Below are 26,293 nucleotides of genomic sequence, written 5' to 3'. Positions count from 1 at the left end.
TATAGAAAAAATTAGCCAGCCATAGTGGCGGATGCCTGTAGTCCCAGCTACTTGGGAGGCTGAGGCAGAGGATTGCTTGAGCCCAGGAGTTGGAGGTTGCTATGAGCTAGGCTGATGTCAAGGCACTCTAGCCCGGGCAACAGAATGAGACTCTGTCTCAAAAAAAAAAAAAAAAAAGAAACATGAATAATAGCAATAACAATATTAGTGATAATGACAATAGTGACAGGTATCATTTCATGAGCACCTATACTTTACATATGTTATCAGATTTTCATGCCACTGCCCCAAGGTAGGTGTTACTATCAGCACTCTCTGGATAAGGAAACTGAGGTTCATGGAGGCTAAATGACTTGACCAAATCCACAGAGTTAGTGAGAAATGAAGCTAGATTTTAAGTGTATATTTGGGGTTACAATATATACTAGTGTGATTATTTTCCGAAGCTTCAAGTTTACCTTTGAGTGCTCCTCTTCAGCCCCATGGAAGAAAGACTTTGACTCTATTATTGATGTCTGGGCATTTTCAAACAGCCAGAAATAATCATGGGGAGCAGTGAGAAGTCAGCTTTTCCAACAGTACTAATTATATTCTGCAAACAAAATTCTCAGCAAAAAATTGAAAGTGCCTATGTCCAATCTGGGCATACACGAAGGACTACAACAGACATTCAGACCCTTCCTTGTTAGGTCTGGGACCGCTTCTGCAGTGGAGAGACGACTATTGGTCACCTGGCTGCAGATGGCTGGACAAACATGCTGCATCTCTACTTCTTGCCCAGGCCTGAGCTTTTTGCTAAAGCTTATCATGATTTGGGTTACCAGATTACATCTTTTTCAGCCCTGTTATTTTTGTTTCTTTTCTAATTTTCCCTTTTACATTTCGTCTCCAGCCTGTGACTTGGGAGGAGGCTTACTCAGAAGTTGAAAAGCAAAATGTACTTACAGAGTGACCGACTCTTCGGAGAATCTATAAAATTCAGGATCAGAGAAAAGAGCAGGCCCTTTCTCAGCAGTGCAACCATTCTGATTACTATCTTCCTCTGTTTAATTTCGAAAATTGTTCTGGCTTCTTCCTATAAAATACAATGTGGTTTCAGAGTGGAGCATATTTTGTCTTTGAGAAAGAGAAGAAAAGTCCTGCCCCTGTTTTTGAGTCTTCCTCCTCTTCTTGTTAACAGGCAAATTCTATTTGGTGGATTTGATGCTTTATTCATTTACCAGTCTTCTCTTCAACTGGCTGCTCTCTGATTTCCACAGAACCGGTCAGACTGATGAGAACAGGGCAGAACATTTTGTTCAGGGAAATAAAATCTCAGCATCTCCCAATTCAAATTCTATTGTTATTGTTAAGTGAATTCAAAAGGCAATCCATCCATAGCTATATCAACTTGAAAAATTGGTGCATATTGGAGTTTATCTTTGGTCTCATTTTACCCATTCTTTCGGCTATTTCAATGTACATGCAATAATAATCAACAGTTCTCAGGTTTCTCAGAGATCAATTGACATTTATGCAGAATAGATTCAACCCAATTATATGTAGTGAATCTTTATTTATTTATTTATTTATTTATTGGCCTGGAGTTAACGAAACCAAATCAAATTAGTTACTGTTAAGGGCAAACAGTTGAAAGACAAATTCCCACTCAACCAGCCCATTTCTATATAATTTTCATTAGAAATGTTGCCTGGAGATCTTCATAATGGTTTGTTGTTAATACTAATAGAATTTTTTAAATAATGTAGTAATTTATGGACCTAATTTTATGAGAGCAAGTTTTATGAAGAGAATGGCTTCAGAAAAAAAAATAGCGAAGAATGATTACATTGCTTGAAGTTTCTTAATGGGAAGCACTGTTCTTCATTTCATTGAATGAAGAATGGTCCACTCAATGATCCTCCTTAGAGGATCATTCTCATTTGCCAAACACAACCATATGGAAGGGGGAGAGAGGGATATCCTTGGAGAAAGGGAGGAGGCAACTAGGATGCCAGGTAGGTTAGTAGGTGGTGGATGAAAAGTGCCATCATCAGATCACCTTCAGGGGTGTGAGAGTATGTGTTTGGAGTCTTCTCTGGGATCAAACTTTAGGTTAAGGGCAGTAGAACTTGAGCAAAATTCCTTAAACTGTCTAAGACTTTTGTATCCTTATAGGAAGAATTGGAATTTTGGCCCTTACCTTATAGAGTAGCTAAGAGAATTAAATGAGGTAATATATGTAAATCTTCCAGAACAGTGATGGGTACAATGAATATGGAGGGGGCATTGTTATTGTTATTGTTGTCATATTAGCAGTGGTAATTGTTGTAGCTACAAGAGCAATAGTAAATATTCGAAGAATCCATAAACCATATAGATAATATGGAAAAAAGATATCCTGAGCCCTGTAATAGTCCCTTAATATTATTTTGAGAGACTCAAACATATAGCATCTTATTTGAAAGCATGGAATGTAAAAGCAGATGAAATTTGGTGACCCATCCTAGTTCTGTTAATTTATTACTTGGCTGGCCTTAATCAAGTCAATCTTTTCTAGATCTCAGTTTGTTTAGCTGTAAGTGAAGATAATATTAATAATTTTACCTAAAAACACAGTTGCAAGCATTCAATGAAATAATACATGCAAATGTTTACTTAGTACCTGGCACGTAAGCACTGAATAGTTATTATTATGTTATTATAAATTATTAAAATTAAAAATTAAGTTCAGAAGATTTAAATTGGCTCAGTTTCCAACTGAGGCTGTATGTCTTCATAAGCATGTGAATGTTATCCAGACTTCCCAAGATTTAGGATGAGAAGGTCAGGATGTGAGTCAACTCCATAGAAAGTAGAAGAAATAATAAGAAATAGCAAAATAAAGAAATTTAATTGAGTTTCTTTCTGGCTTAAATATACAGTTTATATGAGATAAGGAAATGGTTCTAGTAGCAGAGAAGAGGTATTTTGAAAAGTCCCTACAACAATGTCCTTAAGTGGAACATAGAAAAAAATAAGGCATATGGACAACCAGGTGAATCTCAGGATAGCAGGGCCTGGTTAAACTGGGTAATGCTTTCTCACAACTATCTAATGTAGACTAGTGTAACACATATCCACCACCTCAATTTCCTATCTGTAAAGGACTACTAGAATAATAATTTCTAGTTTATAGGGTGACTATAAATGTTTGAAGAAGTAATATATGAAAACCACTTGATATATATGCCAGGTTTTTAATGTGGTATTTATCCATCATCATCATCATTTCATGTGCAAAATTCTCATAGACAGATCAACATCCAGCAGAACAATTATTTATTTCTGAGTATGTAAGGTCATCTCTAGCTGTAAAGTCATTAGCAAATAGAACTACCAGAGAATTTTTGGACAATGATGCATTTGAGAAAAACACAATGAAAAAGGGCATTACATCAGTTTGAATTAGGATAAAAGTGATCCTTTTCCTCTTAGTACTTAAATTCACAGCAATAACAACTTGATTCTTAGTGGAGTCATTACTTCCCTGGTCATGACTATGTCCATGGAAGAAATGAGAGCATATTATTATAACATCTGTGTTGGATTTTAGTAGATTTTGATCAGTGATTAAACGTATGATTGGTTGATTTATTTAGTCATTCAGATATTTTTAATTAGCCCCTATCAGGTGAGTCTAGGTCCTGGGGACACTGAGGTTTGTCACTCACAGATTCCAAATTTAAGATTCTGTGATTCTTCAAAGTGAAGTCTCAGGTCTCATTTATTACAATTAAGACTTAAATATTTTTCCCAAAGTATAAATAGCTCTACATTTGCTTTTCATTATAATTAGAGTATATATATCTTCATGTATAAAATTCAAGTAATGCAAAAGAGTACCAAGACCAAAGAAAAATTCTCTGTACTCCACTTCAAAGTTAACCATTGTTATTGTTTTGATTAATACCCTTTAAAATATTTGTCTTTGCAAGTTTCTCCTCAAACATGACTGCAACTAAAAACCATGGTGAGCATCTCTCAAATGTTTGAAGGAGTGTCACATGAAATAGGGATTTATTCCATATGCCTTGAAGGCTCGACTAAGACATATGGGATGAAGCTACAGAGGGAAAAAGTTTTGTCCTAATCTAAAGAGGAGCCAGATCAACTCAGCCTAATGTGGCATGGCTGCCATGGGAAGTAATGAGTTTCCTGTTACCACAAATGTTCAAGCAAATGTTAGGAAAACCACTAGAGAGTTTGCTGTAGAAGGAACGAGTACAAATATCTTCTTTAAGGCTTCTTCTAACTCAGGATTCTATGATTCTATGCATCAAACCAGTCGTAAAATGGTTGCAATATTTGAATTGGTGTCAAAGAGAAAGATTTGTCTGAACTTACCTGTCGAACGTAGTGCTCTGCTTTAAGCCTCTTCATATGTGGCTTATATCCTGATTTATGTGTTACTAAATGTGTTGTTGATGGACCTAATCTCAAAGTTAGCCTTTCAAGGTTCTATGCTCATTTTATGAGCTTACGATTTTTTTAAAAAAAACTTTATTTTATATATTTTTTATTTCAGCATATTATGGGGGTACAAATTTTTAGGTTTCAAATAATGCCCTTCACCCCCTCACAAGTCTGAGTTTCCAGCATGACTATCCCCCAGATGGTGCACAGCTCACTCATTATCTCACTCATATACCTGCCCCCCTCCCCCCTCCCCCCTGCCCTATACCCAATTACTGTAGTTCCTATGTGTCCACTTAGGTGCTGCTCGGTTAATACCAGTTTGCTGGTGAGTATATGTGGTGCTTGTTTTTATCATAAAAATAGCAAAAATGTTATTAACAAAAAGAGCTACAGCAATTATTTTTCAGTGGTAAAAATCAGAATATCTGGTTAATTAATAAACAATTGATAACATTAATAACATTAATAAACAATTACAGTTGCATTATCTGATTGTCTTCCTTGAATATGAAAAGCTGCCAAGAATATGAATTTGGTCAAACTCAGCTTATTATCTACTCTGATCATTTTTCACAATGTGTAAAATATATGTGTATTTAAGAAGAATAAGTTCATCATGAATAACAATCATCAAATTTTTGTAAAATATGACCAAGCCTATTATCATTTTTTTTTAAGTTTCATGACCAAGAAGGAAGATAAATATACTTTAAAATACAGAAACAAACGATTCTGTAGATGTTTAGGAAAGCTTTTAAAGTTTGAAATAACCATAAGGAACCAATATGATCACATAAACAGGGAGGTTTTTGTTGTTGTTGTTGTTGTTGTTTGAATCAATAACGAAATTATTCTTAAAGACATCATTTTACCTCAGAGGGTGGGACAGAATGATGTTTTTCAGATAAGTCTAGCCTAAAGGGAACATACTACTTATCTATTTAACATGATCATTAACAGGGTTAGAAATAGCTACATGTCTTTTAAAGCACAGAATCAGACACTGGCATCCTTGGAAGTGTTGAAAATTCTAGCATCATTAATTGCTCCCTGAAGACATCATTTCAGTATGCCACTGCAGCCTAAAAGTTTTATCATATTGTCAATAGAAAGGCTATGAGTAGCTTTATAGCAGGGGTTTGGGAATTTCTATAAATTTGAAGTCTGGTTTTTGACTTACCAGCTATGTAAGTTTTAAATCTCTTTCAGTTTCTGTTTATTCGTCTATAAATTGGTGATAACAATATGTATCTCACGAGACGGCAAAAGCAAATGACATAATACATAAATGAAGCACAATAGGAACTCAATCATTTATAGGCAACATTAACACTAAGTAACACAAATTTTCTTTGCAGAAATACATTTATCATACTTTAAGGAGTTATATTAATTGAATTATGATGATAATAAAATAATACTAATAACTCTTATAGAACTCTTTAATAGTTTCTAAGGCATTTTAGTATCTACAAATTTACTTAATCAAACCTTTTAAGTAGGTAAGGAGTATTGCTATTATTCCCATTTTTATAGATGACTAAATTAAGACTAAGAGATATATCAAAACATCATGTTGTATACCATAAGTATATGCAATTTTTGCTTGTTTATTAAATGATTTTTTTAAAAGATGAAAAAAAAAAGCTAAGACTAGGTGTAGTATATAGTCTAGTCTAGTGTTAGACTTCAGTTCAAATATTAATACTACCTCTACACTGGGTTTAGAAGGAATTTCTTACCCCTTCTAAGCTTTGGTTTTCTCATTTGGAGAGTGGAAACAGTAGGGTATCCTCAGAAATGCCCACTGTACAAAGCCCAGCTGCTTTTGCTTATTCAAAGCTCTCAGTATACTGATCCCAACATACTATTCCAGTTTTATCAGCCTTTTGGGAATCCTTTCCCCAAACACATTTTGCAAGTTCACAATTCTGCTCCTATTGTTTTTTATTTATTCTATGTTCCTCTTAATTGAGAAAATTCTACTCATTCATTATGGTCCAGCTCAAAGGACACTTTCTGTAAGAATTTTTCTTTACGTCTGATTCAGAATTAATGATTTTTCTCCTTCATGCATCCATAGTATCTCATTTGTGCCTCAATGATCCCCTCTCACCACCCGACTTGTGTTACAGCTGTGCGGGCTTCTAGTGCCCACAGTGGACTGTGAGCTCCTTGGATGGGAGACCACATCTTTTTGATCTTAGTGTCCTGGCGCCTCCCATTTCCTCTCCTCCCCAGACCTCCAGTTCCAAGTCAGTGAAGGCTTTGAAGTATATATGCATAATATAGAGAGAAATATTTATTAAATTGATTTTAATATGACCACAAAAAATAGTACAAATCACAAAATGCAAAAGTGTCCAAAAGACGTTTTAGTTGAAAAAAATTAAGGTTTACAGACTTACCACATTGCTAGATACAGTATTTAGCACATGTTTCAACAAATAGTTGTTAACTGTAGTTAGGGACTGAAATTAGAAATTATGGCACCCAAACTTTTGCATGCATGTCACTCTTTTCCCCTCCCAGTAAAGGTCCCTTGGTGTCACAGAATGTTAAATTGAATGGACTGTTAGTCTCAGTGAATGCAACATTTCTTACATACTTATCCAAGTTTTTGAGGTACTGTGAAGGGGAAACAGTGTTTCCATGGATTCAGATTTCTGTGCAACAGTCCTAGCAGGGGAATGGACAGGCTGAGAGACCACTGTCCGGGCTAAAAGAGGGAAGGGTGGCTGTGGTTGGCAGGAGTAAAGCAGCCTCTGGCTGCAGGGTCTGAACAGACTGAGCTTGAAGCCCACATCCCTGCTCCCAGCCATCCTGCAACACAGCTGTGAAGTGTGAGGCTGATAAAGAATGAAAAAACACTTCCCTTCCTAAAACCCAGGCTTCTAAGGGAAACTCTGACCCTTTCCTTTTGACATGCAAGGAAGTTGAGCTCATGCTCCAGGGCTGTGACTGGTTAACACTTGGAAACTCTTTTCTGCTTCTTGCCCTACACTCAAACCTCTACAGTTTCCCCATCAGTTGTAGTTATCACTTGCTCTGTCTCTCATTCCCTCACTTAGCCAGTTTGTATTCAGCTTCTACTGTCTGCCTATTACTATGCTGGACCATAGAAGGGTACAATTTGCCCTGGAGAAGCAAAGCATGCAAGTAATATTAATACATCTTAATGACTGAAAAACTCTGAATCACCCTTGAGCAGTTCCCAAAGACATTCCCGAAAGTGTCTCCTCTTAACCATTCAGATTACAGAGTTTTCTGCCAGTAATGCTCCTTATCTACAACTCAGGTTTATTAATGAGCTGCAGCAAAAGGAGAGGCTAGCGTGGTTAGATGTTTTAGCCTAATTGTACAAACTCTAGATTTCTGACCAAGACCAGTTCATTTTTCAGTATTGGTGAATTCCTCAGAAAACTAGTATAGGAGTCCTCTAGCTCTAGGTATCATACACTCTATCACAGAGATGTAGTCACCAGTGTCCCATGCATACTCAGGCACTTTAAAAAGCCAACCAAAGAGCTAGGAGTCTTGCTTGGTCTCTCTGGGAGATTTCTCTTTAACAGGAACACCTTCTGTGATGCATTCTGCCTTCCTAGGGAATGAATAACAAAAGAAGGACAATGACACTGAAAAACAAATGAATTAAAGATGAATGTGTTCCACGTGTAGAAATGAAAAATGAGGTTCTTAAGAGAGTACCTGGGGGTTGGAAGAAATCAGTATATCCAGGTGTAACATCCATATTCAGTGTGAGAAGATGGAGGAATTTAACACTGAGAGACCTCATATGTACTTTTATTGAAGAGGCAAAACAAGGTTAATGGAATTTATTTTCAAGAATCTAAAGGAATTAATTTCAAAGAGTTGTGCCCAGGGTGGTTTTGTTATTTATGTTGTGAGTCTTGGATACAGTTTTGCTATAGTATAGTATTGTGTGTGTGTGTGCGTGCCTGTGTGTGTGTAAGGTAGAATTGGGGAGAAGTGGTAATGGGCTGGATTTTGAAGAGTACATGGCCAGATATCAGCAGCCTGGGCTCAAAATCTCTCTTTTATCTGTCATATATACTGGGATTTTAATTGGTATTTTATTTAAATAAATAGTTCTGCCTCCAAAAATACCAAAGACATAAAGCACAAATTTAGTTTAACTGAGACCCAGAGAGTTTTTTTTTTTTTTTTTTTTGAGACAGAGTCTTACTTTGTTGCCCAGGCTAGAGTGAGTGCCATAGCATCAGCCTAGCTCACAGCAACCTCAAACTCCTGGGCTCAAGCAATCCTTCTGCCTCAGCCTCCCGAGTAGCTGGGACTACAGGCATGCGCTGCCATGACCGGCTAATTTTTTTCTATATATATTAGTTGGCCAATTAATTTCTTTCTATTTATAGTAGAGACGGGGTCTCACTCTTGCTCAGTGCTGGTTTCGAACTCCTGACCTCGAGCAATCCGCCCACCTCGGCCTCTCAGAGTGCTAGGATTACAGGCGTGAGCCACCGCGCCTGGCCGAGACCCAGGGAGTTTAAGTGATTTGTTCAAGGTTGCACAACTTCTTACAGGCAAAGGCAGGACTAGAACTCAGGTCTTCTAACTGCCAGGCTAACAGCTATCTAGATGATTAAAGAGCAGGGATTCTGGAGCCAGACTACCTGGGTTCATTTACTTACTAGCTGTGTGACTATGGGCAGCACTTACTCTCCCTGTGGCTCAGTATCTTCCTCTGTAAAGACATTCATAGTACCCTCCTCTGGGATTGTGATGAGCATCAAATGGGCTAAAATGTGTAGAGCACTTAGAAAAGTGCTTGACATTTATTAAAAACTAAATAAGTATGGGCTATTATTATTCAAAACGTTTCCAAGAGCTCCTCTAATTCTATAGGATTCACCATAGGACCTAAAATCCTAGTGTTTTTATTCCTTTGAGCAAGGAGATGGAAGGTCCCTATCAGAAAGTAAATGCATTACCTGGGTAATAATAACACAATGAGCCACTGACATTCTCTAATATCTCATAAATAATTATTTTCCATTAGCTCTAGCCACTTAGTATGGTCTTAGAGGAATGGGATGTAGAACAGTTAAGCTATAATAAGGAGTTGGGGTTAAGATTTCTTTAGAGAAACCTGGGGAAGGTACGAGGGTTGAGAGGGGACATGTTAGGGGAAAAACCGATGCCTGAAACAATTGTGGCCCTTTGAAAATTCTCTTCTGTGCCTACATCAGAGACAGGCACAGAATGAACATCCATGCAGTTCCTGGAAAGGACTGATGTTAGTATCTCTGTGTTCTCACTTCCTGTATGCGTTCTCCTCTCTCTTCTTGCTCCACATATTACTATGAGGGCTGTCCGGAAAGGATCCAGCCATGTAACCATTCTTGTTACTAACAATGGCTGGATATTTTCCGGATAGCCCTCGTATGTTCTCTACTCCCTAACGTTCTGGCCTAGATGGTATAATGAAAGGAGCAAAGGAAAAGAAAAGAAATAAAGCAAGTTTAAAAGGAAAGACTGAATGTTTAGAGAGATGATAAGAGAGAGAAATATTATTAGTGATGATAAGTGGAGTGAGGGTGGAGTTTTCAAGAGGGTAGCAGCGAGATGAAATTGCAGTATCCATTTGTCCTTCCCACGTTTCCTTGGACTGTCAGAAGTGTGAGGGCAGGGCCAAGATCTGAGTTCGTGTTTTTATCGAGTGTCTCATTTTTCTAGAGCATATTGCAAAAGAGAAGTTCTAATGGTATGTGTGTGTGTTAGGGGGTCATTGAGTGGAGTTTAGGGTTAGGTGACTATTAATCAATGGCAGCCTAGGGTCACCTAGATGCACATTGGAAGGGAGCCTATGAAGTGAATCAGGTCAGAAGGCAGTTCTTGACAATGAAATTCAAATAACTTGCTTCCTCTTGAGCAAGAAATTCAATATCTCCTTCACTGTCTGTGAAATGGAATTATAACATTTTTCATTCTGTTCCAGGTAAATGTTAATACTTCACGGATAATCTAGTGTTAATATTGCTGTTAATGTCTGCATTATAAATATGATTATGGAGTGGTACACATCAGTTAGTTAAATACTTAAGTTCCATTGACTGGTAATATTTCTTTGATAATTCAGAAGGCACTTCAATATTTTGTAGGCCCAGGGTCATATTTATGATCAATGATAATTGTTCAATGCTGTGAACATAAATTCTGCTATGTGAAATGTCTGGGTGCTTGATTTTAGGTTAAAGGGAATTTGTTGCACATAGCATTTAGATTTCAATCAGAAAGTGACATATCCTAACTGCTCAGTCTTCTATAATTAGCTAATAAATTTGTTTTTATTTTCAGTGTCTGTCCCAAGTGCATCTTCTGTGCTGGTTTCAAAAGAAGCAGTTGCAAGTTAGCCAAATAACTATTCCTAATAATATTCGTTTAGCCTAAATACTTGTATACATGTAGCTCATAAAAATTCAGATATATAAACAAAATTCTTCTACAGAACCATGAAAGTGAGAAGGTAGAGAAAAAGTTAATATGGGCAAAAAAGAGTCACTTCTTATGGTAATTATCCCAGAAAACTGAAAACAAAGTACCTCTCCCAGTGAAACATTTAAGTGAACAGTAAAATGATTTCAATAACAATGTTAAGCCGGGCGTGGTGGCGCACGCCTGTAATCCTAGCTCTTGGGAGGCTGAGGCGGGCGGATTGCTCAAGGTCAGGAGTTCAAAACCAGCCTGAGCAAGAGCAAGACCCCGTCTCTACTATAAATAGAAAGAAATTAATTGGCCAACTGATATATATATAAAAAATTAGCCGGGCATGGTGGCGCATGCCTGTAGTCCCAGCTACTCGGGAGGCTGAGGCAGAAGGATCGCTCCAGCCCAGGAGTTTGAGGTTGCTGTGAGCTAGGCTGACGCCACAGCACTCACTCTAGCCTGGACAACAAAGTGAGACTCTGTCTAAAAAAAAAAATAAATAAAAATAACAATGTTAACACTTCGACATGCATTTATTTTATTTGATTATCCCAACTTCCTTATGAGGGAAATGGGGCTGATATTTAACATTGTCATTATCCTCACATCATAGATAGGAAACCAAGCTTTATAAAATTTAAACAACCTTTCCAGGCTTATAGTGAGTTAGGATTCAAGCCTAGTTTTTCTGATTTTAATTCAGAGTTCTTTCCAAGGCCACTATACTGTGTAAACACAGTATGGGGAGAGGGTAGATTTGCATTATTCAGTAGTATGATGCTATGCCATTTCTCCTTTTCGAAAATACCAAAATATTATACAAATCTTGGGAAAATTACATGCAAACAATTTTAAATTATCGTTGAATTTCTGGGCATGACATATGTTAGATCCCAGTAAAACCAGTCTCCTTATGTCAACTCCTGAAGTCTTGGGGACAGAAAATTTTAGGTAAAACTTCATTTTAGGCTGGCTATGACAAAAGCTTTTAGTTTCCTTTTATTAATACTGCTTCTCTTTGCATTACTTTAGGTTTTCTCTTGACAACAGCTTAGAATTTATTCTGGCTGATAAGATGGCTTTATTTGTGTGTTAGATTTTGGTCAGCTTCAGAAAAAAACAAAATAACAATGGCTAAATAAACATAGAAGGAGCCAGATGCAGTGGCTTATGCCTGTAATTCCAGCACTTTGGGAGGCCCAGGTGGAGGCAGGATTGCTTAAGGCCAGAAGTTCAAGACCACCTTGGGCAATATAGCAAGACCCTGGCTCTACAAAAAAATATAAAAGTTAACTGGGCAAGGAGTTCAAGGCTGCAGTGAGTTATGCCACTGCACTCCAGCCTGGAAGACAGAGTGAAACCTATATCAAAGAAAGAAAGAAAGAAGAAGGAAAAAAAAAAAAGAAGAAGAACTTAGAAGATTATCTAACTCTTAGAAGGTTATATAAATTCTTAAAAGGTTATATAAAAGGTTAACTCTCTCTTAGGAGGTTATATAAATTCTGGATGTAGGCAGGCCAGGGCTGACTCACTTCCTAGTTATCAGAGATTGAAGCTCTTTCTAGCTGTCACTGTTAGTGCCTCACAGTCCAATATGGTTGCTTGAGCTCCAGCCATTAGTCTGTCTTCTGGTCAGTAGGCTGTGCTTCTTCCCTTTAAAGAGACTTCCCAGAAGTCTTATCACATCTGCTTCAAATAATTGGCCAGAATTTAGTCACATGACCCCACCTGAGAGGGAGTCTGGAAATGCAGTGTTTTCATTGGTGCCCAGCTTATAATCAGGGTTTTGTTAACCACTTCTGTAGGGCGCTCACCAGCTGGGAAACCTTGCCCACAGCCGGCACTCATAGTCCACACGATAGTTTGTGCTGTGCATTGACGACGACTCTGTTTTGCTCTTGTGTGATGAGGAAAGCTTTAAAGCACTGAAAGCTCGTTTTACTTTACAGGCAGCTTTACTTATAATGTAAATGAGAATAGGTAACATACACATATATGTTTTCATTACGTTATTTTTAAATGTTCACAATTTTATTTTGATAAATGAAAAATTAGAAAAGTCGTATCACGGCTGTTGGCTAAAGTGGCTGTGCGTGTTCATCTGTGGCTGTCAACTATAGTTGACACTGGTACCGAAGTGGTTAAAAAAACGGGGAGGGGGATACTAGGAGGTAACTGGCAATCTCTGCCACGATCAAAGGATGGTTCCTTATTTTATATACCTGTATTTCTTGACTTTTTAAATGTCTTTCTTCTGTGTGGGTCATTTTATGTCAGAGAATTTATCAAAGTTTTGCCTGAGGAGCATAGTTCTTATATTACTAAGAGAATGAGAAGCTAAATAATAAATAATTTGCTGTACTTAAAATTAATCAATTGGCTTTTTAACCACTTTTATATGAGATATAGATTCTAAATGGCCATATTGTGACCAACAGGGATTTAGTCAGTTTTATTTTTATGCTCTCGTCACTTAGGGAAATGGAATGCGTTGTGCATGTCAACTCCTCATAATCACTAAATACACACAATTTGCACTGCATAGTGAGCACTGTTTCGTCATATACAGTTTTTAAAATTTTTATTGGTGATGAGTCAAGATTTTTTTAATGCATAGCTCAGTGCATATACATAAAAGATATGTAATCAATGAGTGCTAAATTGAATTGACCTTCACTACTCAGCTGAATTTATTTATTGGATATGTACAAGACCCTTTACAGCTTCTGCTAGTATCTAATCATTATTTCAAGACAGTGTTAAACTAGCTCATTTAATTTGATTGTATTGGATAGTTGTGGATTATTCTAGGCATAGCAGGGACCACAGGGAACCAATTTCTTCTGAGCTATGTAAGTGTTTTGCCCCAGACAGTGACCACACCCGCAGCTTCAGGGATGAGGAAATCCTCCAGAACACTGCAGTGCATAGAGATGAATCAAATCAGCTGTGCCCTGCAGAATAAGGATTGATTTAACATAAAATTCATTATCCAGTGCAATTACTGTATTTCTGATAGTCTTTAATCTTATTTAATCCTTTTCAACTATTGATGTGATAATATACTATGAGTGCATTTAATTATTTTCTTTTTATCTGAACTATATTTCCTGTAATTTACCTTATAAAAACTGTAGACAAAATTGCAATGAGATCTATGATTGACTCTCTCCGATTATCCATTATACAACAGAAAATAACTCACACCTTTTATTAGACTTAATTTGTCTTTAGACATATATTTCTGACTTGTTTGGAATTAAGATGGCCTTTTATTAGTCATCTTGGGCACTGTTTCAGTTTCTTTCTGGTCACCTTTATAATACATCAAACTGGAAAAGGAAAGGGCCAGATTCATAGATTTATAAAAGGGATAACCCTTTATTTAGTGCCATTATAACTGTTTGACTCTTAGAGTTTCTATTTTTGCAAAAAATTATACACTCTACAACGGGGAGGTGATAATACAATTACAGTAAATAGTAAATGTAAAATTAATACAATTTTAGATATTTAAAAATGTCTATTTTAGAATTTTCTATATATTATAAAACAAAACTTCCTTACAAATTCTCGTTCTCTGCTGGCTGGGGCAGGAGCTAGGAGGTGGGAGAGTGGGAGACAGAGGCTCTTAAACTTGCAGTTGAAGGTATTTTGTCCATCTGTTTTTTTCTCAACTTGGGTTAAGTCAGTCTCTTTGAGGCAGATATTCAATCTTTCGTGTTTTCTCCCGGAGCCCCTTCCCTTGGCCAAGATGGCATCTATGTGAAAGAGAAAGCTAATATCCCCTCAGGATAGTGGGGGCAGATGAGGGGAGGCAGCTTATTCACATGGGTCTTGATCCTGCCCTTTAGGTCTTCCCTGCCCTTTCTTGCCCAGTAGCCAGACAGCCACTGGCATCCCCTGTTGAATTCAGAGCTGGTGAAAATGTGAACTGTTAACTGTGAAACCTGTGAACTGTTCCCTCAGTATGTTTTAGCCCTGTGGTCCTGCTCTGCTGACCCAGCCCACTGTTGTCTCCCCAGGGCAGAAGACCCTGGAGGCACAGCCACCTCCTTCCTCACGACATTGCCTTGGGCACTTCGACTCACAGGATCGGCTGTCTCTGCCAGGGCATCACCTGGGCCCTAATCATAGCAGCTCCATGGCAGTCCCTCTGGGGTTCAGCTTCCCACTATCTTCCATAGACCCCAGGGAGAGTGCCGGGAGGGTAGAGGGGACTCAAAGAATCATCACTGGCTCCCTCCTTCATGCCCACACACATTTGCCGTGGTGACACCTCCTGTATTGTCCCCTCCTCCTAGCACTAAAAAGACTTTTGTCTGCCAAGACCCCTCCATGCAAAAGTTTCTTCCTCTCGCTCAAGTTGGCATTTGTTTTTCCAGTTCCCTGGGCTATAATGATGGAAGGGTTTACATGAGAGTAGGCCAGGGACTGGAGACAATATTGTCACCAATCTAAGAAAATATATTAGGAGATTTTTAAAGATTTAGAGAATAGTTTTGTTGTCTCACCAAAATACCTTTCTGATTTTCCTGAACTGTACAATTTCATTCTTAACTGTCTTTGAAAACTACATCTTTTTTCTTATTTTTTTTCTTTAAGTTGATGACCAGGATGTGAGTTCCTGGGATACCTTTATTGTTCTATTAGTATAGCAATTTTGAATAGTTAAAATAATTTTGTTATTTCAATTAATAATGTTATTATTTAAATGGCTTACCAACATAGCAAATAGCTACAACAGCTAAGCCTAACAGTACTGTTTGTCTAATAACAGCAATTTCTAGTGCTCAGTCCAGTGGTTATGTGCACTAATAGGCCAGCTCAGGCTCTCCATGGCAGTAAATCCCTGGGGCCTGGGATCTTTCAGGAACTAGTCTCAGGTTAAAGTCTACTTCCAGGGGTATGGCTGTATCCTCCTAGTTCTGAGAGCCAGGAAACCACAGCTGTGGAATAAACCAACCAAATTCAATGAATCGGAAAGTGGCAGAGATGGTTCAGGGAAGGGTTAGTCTCTAGATTACGGCATTTTTGACACCAATAATTGTTTTCCCTTTTGTATGGTTTACCTTTATAGAGCTGGGAAGCACATAAAAGATAAGGCAGGATGTGAATTTGACCAGGTGTACATGTTTATCACCAAGCTTAAAGAAAAAAAATATATATCCCTTCTACATATAAAGTGCATTCTAGATCAGCCAGCAAATAGTAACTGGTGTCACTCTGTGTCTAGCATCATGCTGGGCTCTTTGGATTTACAGGATATTTACGTTATAGTCCCTGATTTCAATGAGTCCCTTGTTGAAAAGATCATTCATTCATTCATCAAATATTTATTGAGCTCTTGCGTAGTGCCAGGCACTGTGATATGTGGGAATACAGTAGAAACAGGATTGCTATGAACCCTGCCTCCATCGGACTTATAATCAAGTGGCACCGATATTCAATAAGTGACTCTGGATGTATCCAGATATCCCTAATTCTAGCGATAGGGAATTCTTTTTCTTTAAGATCAAATAAAAAAACTCAAGCACATTCTGGATGACTTCATGAGGTGCAATCCCTCCTGAATCCTCTGATGACTCCAGGGAGTCCTTGATGTTCTGGCTGTCACTTGGCAGGTCTCACTCTGGTTGTCCTCTCTCCATGGTGCTTCCTACCCAGCCTGTCTGTGAGCCTTTCTTTCTATTCTCTGAGGCTCCACCCACATAAAGCTGTTTTACTTATGTAGTCTCTTTTAAGAATTTTTATTATTTATTTTATTTTTAACTGACAAATAATCATTGTATAAATTTCATGTTTATAGAGTACAATGTGTCAATATATGTTTACATTGTGTAATGATTACATGAAGGTAATTGACAAACCCATCACCTTTTTGTAAGAGTCTTTACTGAGAACTTCACCTGAGACAGGGGTGAATGGGAAGGAGGAAGTGAACAAATAGAGTAGAATTTAAAACCAGAGATAACTGCTAATGTTTATTGACTGTTCCCTTTCATGGACGTCCACAAATGGACGTTATCTTTCTTAGCTCTGCTGATATGGGGAGGGAGGGAGAGAGAGGAATGAAGGTGGAGAGGTAGACAGGAGTCTTGTGAGCTATAAAATAGACTTTGTTCTTTATTCTAGAGATGATAGGAAATAACAAGCAACTTTACAAAGCACATGTGTGGAGATGTTTGTGTATGTATGTGTGTAATGTCCAGGTTTTCTTTAAAAACAACTGTGTGGAGAATGACTTAACTAACAATATCAGGTGGTATATGCTAGATGCCAAATGAGCAGGAGCAGTGACGTGTACTGATGTTTTCCCTCCCAAATGTAGATTTGTTGGATATCAGGAATTCCTTCCCAGGGTCCCAGGATGGAGGAATACAGTAGTCCAATCACAAATGATGTGCCCAAAGTGGGAAGCAGCAGGGATAAGACTGAGCTAATTTATGAAGCAGGTCTGTGTGATTATCCACACTCTTGAAAGTGTACCTGGTGAAAGAATTTCATGAAGGAAAAGTTCCTACTGAGCTGGTCTCAGAAGCAGATGTACAGTGAAGCTGATGAAACTCAAGTTTTAAAGTCTCTCACTTGTACAGGCCTTTTCCTAGGCCCTGGGCCTGGTTTTATGTTCATTTTGTTAAAGCAAGTTGTATATGGTTCAGGTTCCACAAAACCTTGATCCATATCTGTCTGGTATGGTACCCAGGTATTCATGGGGAAAGTGGGATTTGAATTAGCCCTTGAAAGAAAATGAGTCTGCATATGTCAAAAAGAATGGAAGTCCATTCTGAATGAGGATGGGGACAGTGTGTAGGGTGCACTCCCAAGGCTATGATTTGATTGATTAGCATTGGAATCACTAAAGTAGGAATAAAATTCCCCAACTTATCATCTAAGGTGCTTGCATTGGTTAATTATTCAGGTTCTTTGGGACGTAAGAAATACACGCCCACTGAGCTCAATAAGAGGAGGCTTATTATAGTAGAATACAGTATAGTGGAATGCAGTGTGCAGGCCGGAGTTGGAGCGCCGATCAGGATCCCAAGAATCACAACTGGAATAGATGAAATTTCATGCCTGTCCTTCACCATGATTGGACCCAGATATTTTCCACTTGTCATAATTGTGTTTCTGTTACTAACTGCCTATTCTTTCTCTCCACTGTCAATATAATTGTTAACTTCATAATGTGCTTTCTCGTGGCTCTGATCCAGTTGCTATCTTCTTTATTTTCCTGACATTTCCAAATTCAGATTCTCACGAGAGGAACTCTCTTCCTTGTCAGCTCATTGTTCCTAGACTGGCAAAGTCATAGGTCAATGGCCAATCTGGGGCTTGGGTTTGCAAACATATTCCAATCAGGTGTGTCTGGGATGCACAGAATCTTTGCATGAAATATGGTGACCTATGGTTGTCCCTTCAGCTGGGGTTGTGGGCCAGGGAATTTCTCTTATAAGGCCCCCTCGGTGAGGCTGGCATAATAAATGCAGCTGAAATAGTAATAGCTAATTCTTCTGAGCTCTGTGTCACTGTGTCAGGTTCTTTTCTGAACTCTCCACATGCAATAACCCTTTTGATCCTACTAACAATCTTAGAGGGTAGTTACTATCATTATCCTCATTTGACCAAAGAGAAGAACTGAGGCCTAGCAAGTTCAAGTAACTTGCTCCAAGTTACATAGCTAAAAACTGGTGGAACCAGGATTCTAGAATTTTTTTGTGGCATGAAGTAAAGAACGTTTCTGGATGAGGTACACCTTCAGTGTTGACATCCAAGCTTCTCAGAGTCTTATGGGGACCCAGGCACGACAGCAGACGTGCAGACAATGCACCAGGTGTGGTAGTGGTGTGGACCATATTCTATGGGAGACTGAGGAGCTACTATTTCTGCTTGGGAAGCTGGGGAGGTACTTTATACAAGGGAACGTTTCAATATTTGATCTTTTTGCTTATCTTAGGTTTTTGGCTATCAGCCATCAGTTTGTAATTTCCCCAAGTTGTGTCAAAGTCTTAGACTTGTTTGAGTGGGGTAGCAGTTCTGTTTCTCCAATTGCTGTCCAGCCCTAGCCAATCTTAGTCCAAAAGCAAAACATCCATTATAGCCACCTGGATGTGCTCACTCTCTTGGACTCTCCATCATTGTCATTCAAGCCTTCCCCCTCTGCCCTGGCAGTCCATCTTTTCCTGTCCTATATGTCTTTATGAAAACCCAGTCCCACTAAATTACTTTTATATTTTCCCTTTCTCTGAATTCTTAAGGATTTTACTATCTGTGTACTATTGTGAGGAAACCAGTGTAACTGTATTTAAGTTCTATATTCCTTAAAATATATTTTATTGCTTTAGAAGGGGGAAAAACACAGAACCCTCTTAAAAGACTAAAACTCAAATAGAAGTTCTGAAGGTCACAAAGCCTAGTAACAGTATACTCTTTTTTTGACTGTGAGGCTGTAAAAATCCTATAAGATGAAATTATATAAGGAGAAGGTTGTAAAACATGAGTGCCTTTAATATAGTTTGAGTTGCTCAGAGTCTCATGGAGAACCCTGAGAATGATCTTTAGAAGGAGAGGTCCTGGCCTACCCACTTCGGTTTCTCTAGGCGGTTTGAACTCTGAGAAGAGAGATAAGAAGGGAAGGAAACCTTGGAGAGTAAGAAGGGGAAACCGTTTCTTCTTGTTGTTAGTGTGATAGAGCAGGCCCGCAGCAGAAATGATGGCTCACTCTCAAAAGAGTAGCAAGTAAATAATGACAATAGATAATGTGCCAGCTGTACCCATTTCCTTAGAATTTTGCTGAGGTTGTATATCTATCTTCATCCTCTCCATATAATAATTAACTAATTCATTTTTCCCCTAGACAGTGATCTTTTTAAAGTTAAATAATGGATTAGGCAGGCACCAAAGGCCTGTTTTCTAGTCCTGGTTCTAGGTCTAGATTTGAGAAAATTACTTAACTTTGCTGAGCTGTAATTTTTTTTTTTAACCTATGAAATGGAAATAATATCTACTTATTTACACACACTGGATATAAAACCCTTGGAAATTGTTCATTTAAACACCACATAATAATGAAGCTGCACTGTGGCAGACTCTGATCTAGTCTCTGAGAGTCCATCAACAAACAAAAATCTCTCCCCTTGTGGGGCTCATTGAGTAGCAGAAATGGCCAGGTCACATGGTACAGTTCTTCACTCTGCTCAGTTATTCATACCTTTCTTTCTTTCATTTTTTTTTTTTTTTTTTTTTTTTTTTTTATGAAACAAGCATTTGCTAAATAACATATACTCTGGGGTGTTTCCTGTGGATTAAATCTGCAAATCTATTATTGGGCCTAGTGATGGAGGAGAAATAGGAAGCTGGATTCCAGATAAGACTTTGCTGCAAACTAGCTTTGTGACTATAGAAAAGAAAATTTGGCCTCATATCCTGCTCTGTAAATGAGAGAGTTGGATTACATGATCTCCAATGTTCCTTTTAGATTTAAAATGTGCAGTTTTGTTTACTTCCACAGGGATCACCACCCTCCTGATGGTAGCTGGCGTGGTGCCTAAGAAGAACTTGCCAGCACTCAGGATATGCCTTGCAAATTCCAGCAAATTAGATGAGGGCAAACATCACCATCCTATACTCTGGCGTGTGATTATGTGCCATTTTCTATTATTTCTTGTTATTTCAATTGTTTTCCTACTATAATACACATTCCTTCAAAACAGGCAGCAAGAAGTGTGTAATACATATTATGGTCTGTATCAGAAAAGACTCCTTTGATATAAGAAGCCTGGATTTACATGTTAACATTATAAAATTATCTATATATTTCCCCTGTGAGTAGGTCAAATTCTGCCACTACTACCTTGTATGTTTTATTTATTAATTCAACCAATGAACCCCTTTTTATATATCATGAAAATATAAAATTTAGTTCAGCTGTCATCAGAATGATTGTTCATTCCAGATTAATGAAGTTTTATTATACTTGTGTAAAAAAAAGAGAGACAAGTTTATAAATATTAGAGCATAATGTGCAGTACAGGTATAGCTAGCCTGAGTACTACAATACCACAGTTGAAAGCACAAACCTAAAGTTTCCAAGAGATTAGTTTTATAGCATAGGTGCGAAAACCAATTATAGGAAGTTGGAGGAAGTAAGGCAGTAGAGTGTGGTTAGCACATGTGTCTGCAACCAGACTACTTGCATTTGATTCCAAACTCTACCACTTACCTGTGGGTGAGTCTGGGCAAATCACTTAACCTATCTGTACCTCAGTTTCCTCATATGTCAAGGGGAAATGATAATAGTGCCAACTATAAAGAATTAAATGAATTAATACTTTATATTTCTGTTCACTTGTACACAAGGGAGAGGAAATAAGAGAAGCAGGGACTAAGAAGCTAGTGGTAAAGGGAGGTGAGAGATGGGACTGCACTTACAGGAAGGGGTAGAGTCAAGTGGTCGAGCACAGGTGTTTTTGTGTATTTTGTTTCCTAAGATACGGGAGCCTACGCATATTTGCAAGTGGATGGAAAGGAGCCAGTGGACAGGAAGACAGAAGAGGGAGGGGCAGTTGTGGGAGCAGGACAATCTGTAACAAGGATGTAGATAACTAGAGGTGATGGGAGGAGATTTGGGGATGGTTTTCCCTTTGTTCCTTCAAAATCCAGCTAGCCTTGATAATATGTTACAAATCTGGCATTGAAATTCTGAAGGCATAGACGGTGATAGTCCTCAGTTGTTCAGGATCAGGTGGTGGTTGGGGACAAGTTAGAGAGCTGCTGTGGGTGAGCAGAGGGAACTCTTAATGACATGATGAAAAGTAGCTATAGCAGTGGAGTGTAGCTGAGTCATTCTGGAAGGAAGCTCGCAGACAGACTCACACATAGTTCGGCACGCAGTGACAATGTGGCTCTGTTGACACAGGCATCAGGCATCCCCAGCCAACACAAAAACAGCCAAACAGGCTCCACACTCAGGCCATGGCAGAATGCCAAACACATGGGCTGTATTCAGGGCTCTGTGGAGTGACCACTCACACATGAGTATTTATCAAAACTGCCACAGGAAACAATTCGGTCCAGGAGTCAAATTCAAATTGCAAGACCACTCCCCCCGCCACACACATACACACATAGTCAGCACTATCTTCACTGAATTTTTAAAAATTTCCTGAGATATGGCTTAGTAAATAAAATCGCTTTTTCTAGAACTTTTGGCCTTTCATACCCAGAGAGAAGACAAGCTTTGCTAGCAGATTGGATGTCATGCGTATTTGGCAATTTGGGAAGAACACAGAGCTGTGAGCTTAGTTGAAACAGGAGGAAAAGTATGTATTTGATGCCTTGGGAAGCACAAAGGAAAATCTTCATGGTGGCAAGAGCTGAGGTGTCCAAGAGAGGCCTGTGAGTACCTGCCCATCCTACACTCTCAGGAAGGGCCATACTTGGTGTGAATGAAAGTCAGTGTATTAAAGGGGTTAAGCATTAAATGGCATTAAATGCAAAGGGGTTTGGCATAACCTCACACATGGTAGGCTTTATTCTTTAGCAATGGGAAACTTTCAAAGATATTTATGATTTGCTGAGGTTTTCCTTGGAAACAGTATGAAGGATGTATTAGAGAGAAGGAAAACGCGGGTGAGAAACAGTAGTATGAAGGCTATTATTAGGTTAAATCATATATAATCTCCAATAGACAACAATTTTTTAAAAATAGAATTTATTTTTTAGAGTAGTCCACAGCAGAACTGAGCAGAAGGTAGGGAGATTCTCCCTGCTCCCCCCCACATGCATACCCTCCCGCTTTAGCCACATCCCCCGCCAGATGTTTGTCACAGTTGATGAGCCATATTGACACATCATTCTCATCCAAAGTACACAGTCTACACTAGGGTTCACTCTTGGTGTTGTGCATTCTATGGGCTAGGAAAAATGAATAATGACAGGTCTCTACCATTATAGAACCATACAGAATAGTTTTGCAGCCTCCAGAATCCTCTGTGCTCCACAGACAGTGCAGTAAGGAGCCTACCATGCTTCAGAACTCCTGGCTTTTCACAAACTCTCCTGCATCATTTCTTTAGTTCTTCCCGGCCCCACCCCTGGCTATTTGACTTTGGGCAGGCATACAATAATCAAATTGCATCTGCTACTAAAGTTTAGCTTACAGATAACACAAGCACAAGAGCATTTACTTGGTTAAAGCAGTCTAAACAAGAACCAAGTAGCCTAGTGTCAGGAAAAGAAATCTAGTCAGCCAAGGCAGGAACTATCCTGACCAGACTGTCTTTAGCGTGTAGAGAATCTTCTCATACAGGAGTACAGAGGGGGTCTGAAAGTCTCACAGAATAAATAAGAAACTTGTTTTTCTTTCTCCCTAAGTCTGACCACTCTTCTAGGGCCATGATATTTCTGTGGAAAAGTGTCACTAAACTTTTTCTGTTTGCTCTGAAATAGATATTGGCCAAAGCATAATTTTTACCACAAAGAAAACATTATTTTATGATCCTTCAAGCAGAACTACCCTCTCTAAAACAGACATTCATTTGCTTAATACTGTCAAGAAGTGGAAAACTACATGTCTGTCTGGACAACTTATATAATGCCATGCTACATAGGAGGGCCATGCTGTTTAAGCTGATCTTAATTAAATTTTTGAGGGGAAAAAAGGACTCTAGGAAGCCAATAAAAAAGACTGAGGAAACATCGAATTTTATTTCTTTCTGCTTTTTTTTATAACAATTTCTTATAAAATTTCATTTCACTCTGCTTTTTCTTATAGGAGAATTACTGAGAAATATATATAAAAATATTTTTTCAGCTATGACAGTCAATGAAATTAGGCTATAATTTATAGAATGCTGCTGAGGGATGGGCCTCAGGAACAATTATGCAGCATCATCCATTCAACCTCAAATACTTATTGACCATGACTTATGTACCAGGCATGGTTCCTGCTCTCACAAAACTTACACCTTAGATACAATGACAAATATTCAATAACTGATCATACAAATAACTATTAATTTCAAACTACATGAGTTCCTGAAAAGAAAAATAGTGAATGTCATAAAGTGGAGAGCCAGTCCTAGTCAATGGGATGTTCTCTGAGGAAGTGATTTTCCAAGTTGAGACCTGTAAGATGAACAAAAGCTAGCCAGGTGATGATGGAATGGAAGAGTGCTCCAGGCAGCAGAAACTGCAAGTGCAAAGGCCCTGAGGTAGAAAGGAGGATAACGTTCAAAGGTGGCTAATGCAGTCTAAGCACATAAGAGCAAAAGAGCAAAAGGTTTGAAACAAAGCTGGAATTGCAGCCTGAGGCCAGATTAAACAGGGCCTTTGACGTCATATTAAGAATTCTGGTCTTTATCCTAGAGCAATGGGCTGGAAAGTGATTGAATTAGATTTGCCTTCATCAATCATTTGAGGTCAATGCGTTTTTATTCAACATTTAACAAGTGGTATGGTAAGTTCTCTGGGGATTTAGAAGTCATATCAGACATGGTCTCTGCTCATGTAATATTTGTTGTAGGAGAAAATGAGTGTGAGTGAAAGCATGAAGGTAGGAATGAGATCGTCTTGGGAAGATAATACCTAAACATCTTTATTTGCTCAATCACAGCCACGATGAGTTAATGTGTGCAGGTTTTGGTTTTGCTTTTCTTTCAAAATGCTAAAGGAAGTGTCATCTGACAAAAGGAATCATAATCAATAATTCTGTCCACTGAAACCCTCTGTCTGTTCACAGATCAGGTACCACACAAACAACTATGCATCCAGCTCCACCTCCTTACCCCACCAGTGTTCCTCAACCTTGATGTGGAGCGACCATTTGGAAAGGTGAGATTCAGTAGCTGCCTGGATGTTTAGCATAGCTGCCCCCACCTCTCTATTCTCCACTGAGCTCATACTACAAAGGCAGAATATCTCTAAGAATTAAAATTCAAATTAAGCATACACATCTGATTAAGGAGTATTGGATTCCTCAGAGAAGCTGTTGTTGTTTTTAAAACTACTTCTTAAATCTTCTCCAGCTAAGGGCTTTTTGAGACTGGCTCCAGTCGGGTCTTGTGACTGATCAATTCTCTTGCCATCAAAGAGTCTGCATGTCACTGATTTTTCATATCGAGGACAGTCTCCAGGAGTATTTTAAAGCTAAGCTACTCCAGTTTTAATTAGACATCAGAATGCAGTGTGTTTACCACATGACCAGCACACTCTTGGTTGTGCTTTTGATTAGATTTATTTTGTATAAAACATGTACTTCCATGAATGAACATTCTAAAAAGCAGAACATAATGTTGAATGTGATGTGTGATTGGCTGTATCAAATTTCAATCTCCATCAAACAGTTCTTTTTGATATTTCAGTTAGTGACTCTGGGGTTAATTGAGCAAAATGTCTGCTGAGTATTATTGCATTGTGCAATTTTTTTTTTAAGAAAGAATGTAAATTAAATAGATTTAATTATTTTTTCAAAGATAGTACACTTGACTTACCAAATAAATTGAACTCTTCATTTTAATGGGAAGTCAACCTGCTCATTTTATTTTATTTTCTGGGTAATGTCAGGTACAAGTTGTTATTATGGATGTAGACCATTCAAGCAGCTCAATTTCTTTGGCTATTTGTCCTCCCTGGTTGAAGTAGCTGAGAGATAATCTGTTTTATGGGGGGCCTGGATGTGTTTTTCAATAGAGATATAGGGTACAACTATGCCTATTGAATAAAATAACTTGGTTGATTTTGGAAAACAGCTCAAAAATCATGAAGCCAATATAATTTTTACTCAGCTCTCCTTTAGATTCCTACATCCTTTCCCTAATAGGTAATAGATACTGTGCACTATTTTGCTATAAATACAGATTCCCCAGAGAAACAAATGAAGTGGGGAAAGGGGGATACTTTGTTCCCATCTCTTTCTTGGTAGGTTCACTCTAATTACATTTTAAATTTTTAAAGTAAATCTTATTATACTTTTTCCCCATTATAAAAAAACATAAGTCATGTTCTCTCTAGAAACTTTGGGAAATGAAGAAAATTAGAAGGAAAATCAGCTTACCTAGCTTAAATTTCACTACTCAGGAAAAACTCCCCATTGTTTTGGTATGTTTCTTTCTGTCTTTTTTTTCTTTGTACTTTAAAACTTTTTGTTTTATATACTTATGGTAATATTCTGATACGCATTTTTGAAATTTGCTTTCATTCCTTTTCACATAAATAAGCCTTTCAAGACTATTTTCAAATTCCTTTTAAAGTTATTTTAATATTTATGGACTTGTCCATCAAAAGTAACACTATAGTTTATCATAATCTGCAGTCAAAAGTGGCACCACAATGAATAGTACTGTATCATTACCTGAGGACTGAAATGCAGAAATTTTTTTTTTAATATTTG

The 26,293-nt window shown here is 38.1% G+C and overlaps 1 protein-coding gene across 1 annotated transcript in view; it reads left to right on the top strand.

Moving 5' to 3' along the window:
* PTGER3 (prostaglandin E receptor 3) overlaps window positions 1-26,293 on the top strand; it is a 104,904-nt gene that overhangs the window by 64,640 nt on the left and 13,971 nt on the right. The window contains exon 3 of the mRNA XM_012787957.3: window positions 24,644-24,735. Coding sequence (XP_012643411.1) covers window positions 24,644-24,735 — 92 coding nt within the window. The remainder of the gene's footprint in view (window positions 1-24,643; window positions 24,736-26,293) is intronic.

The sequence above is a fragment of the Microcebus murinus genome, chromosome 2 (genome assembly GCF_040939455.1).
Source record: "Microcebus murinus isolate Inina chromosome 2, M.murinus_Inina_mat1.0, whole genome shotgun sequence".
NCBI lineage: Eukaryota > Metazoa > Chordata > Mammalia > Primates > Cheirogaleidae > Microcebus > Microcebus murinus.
Note: the sequence above shows the minus strand (reverse complement) of the source record. Positions and strands in the feature narration are given on the sequence as shown.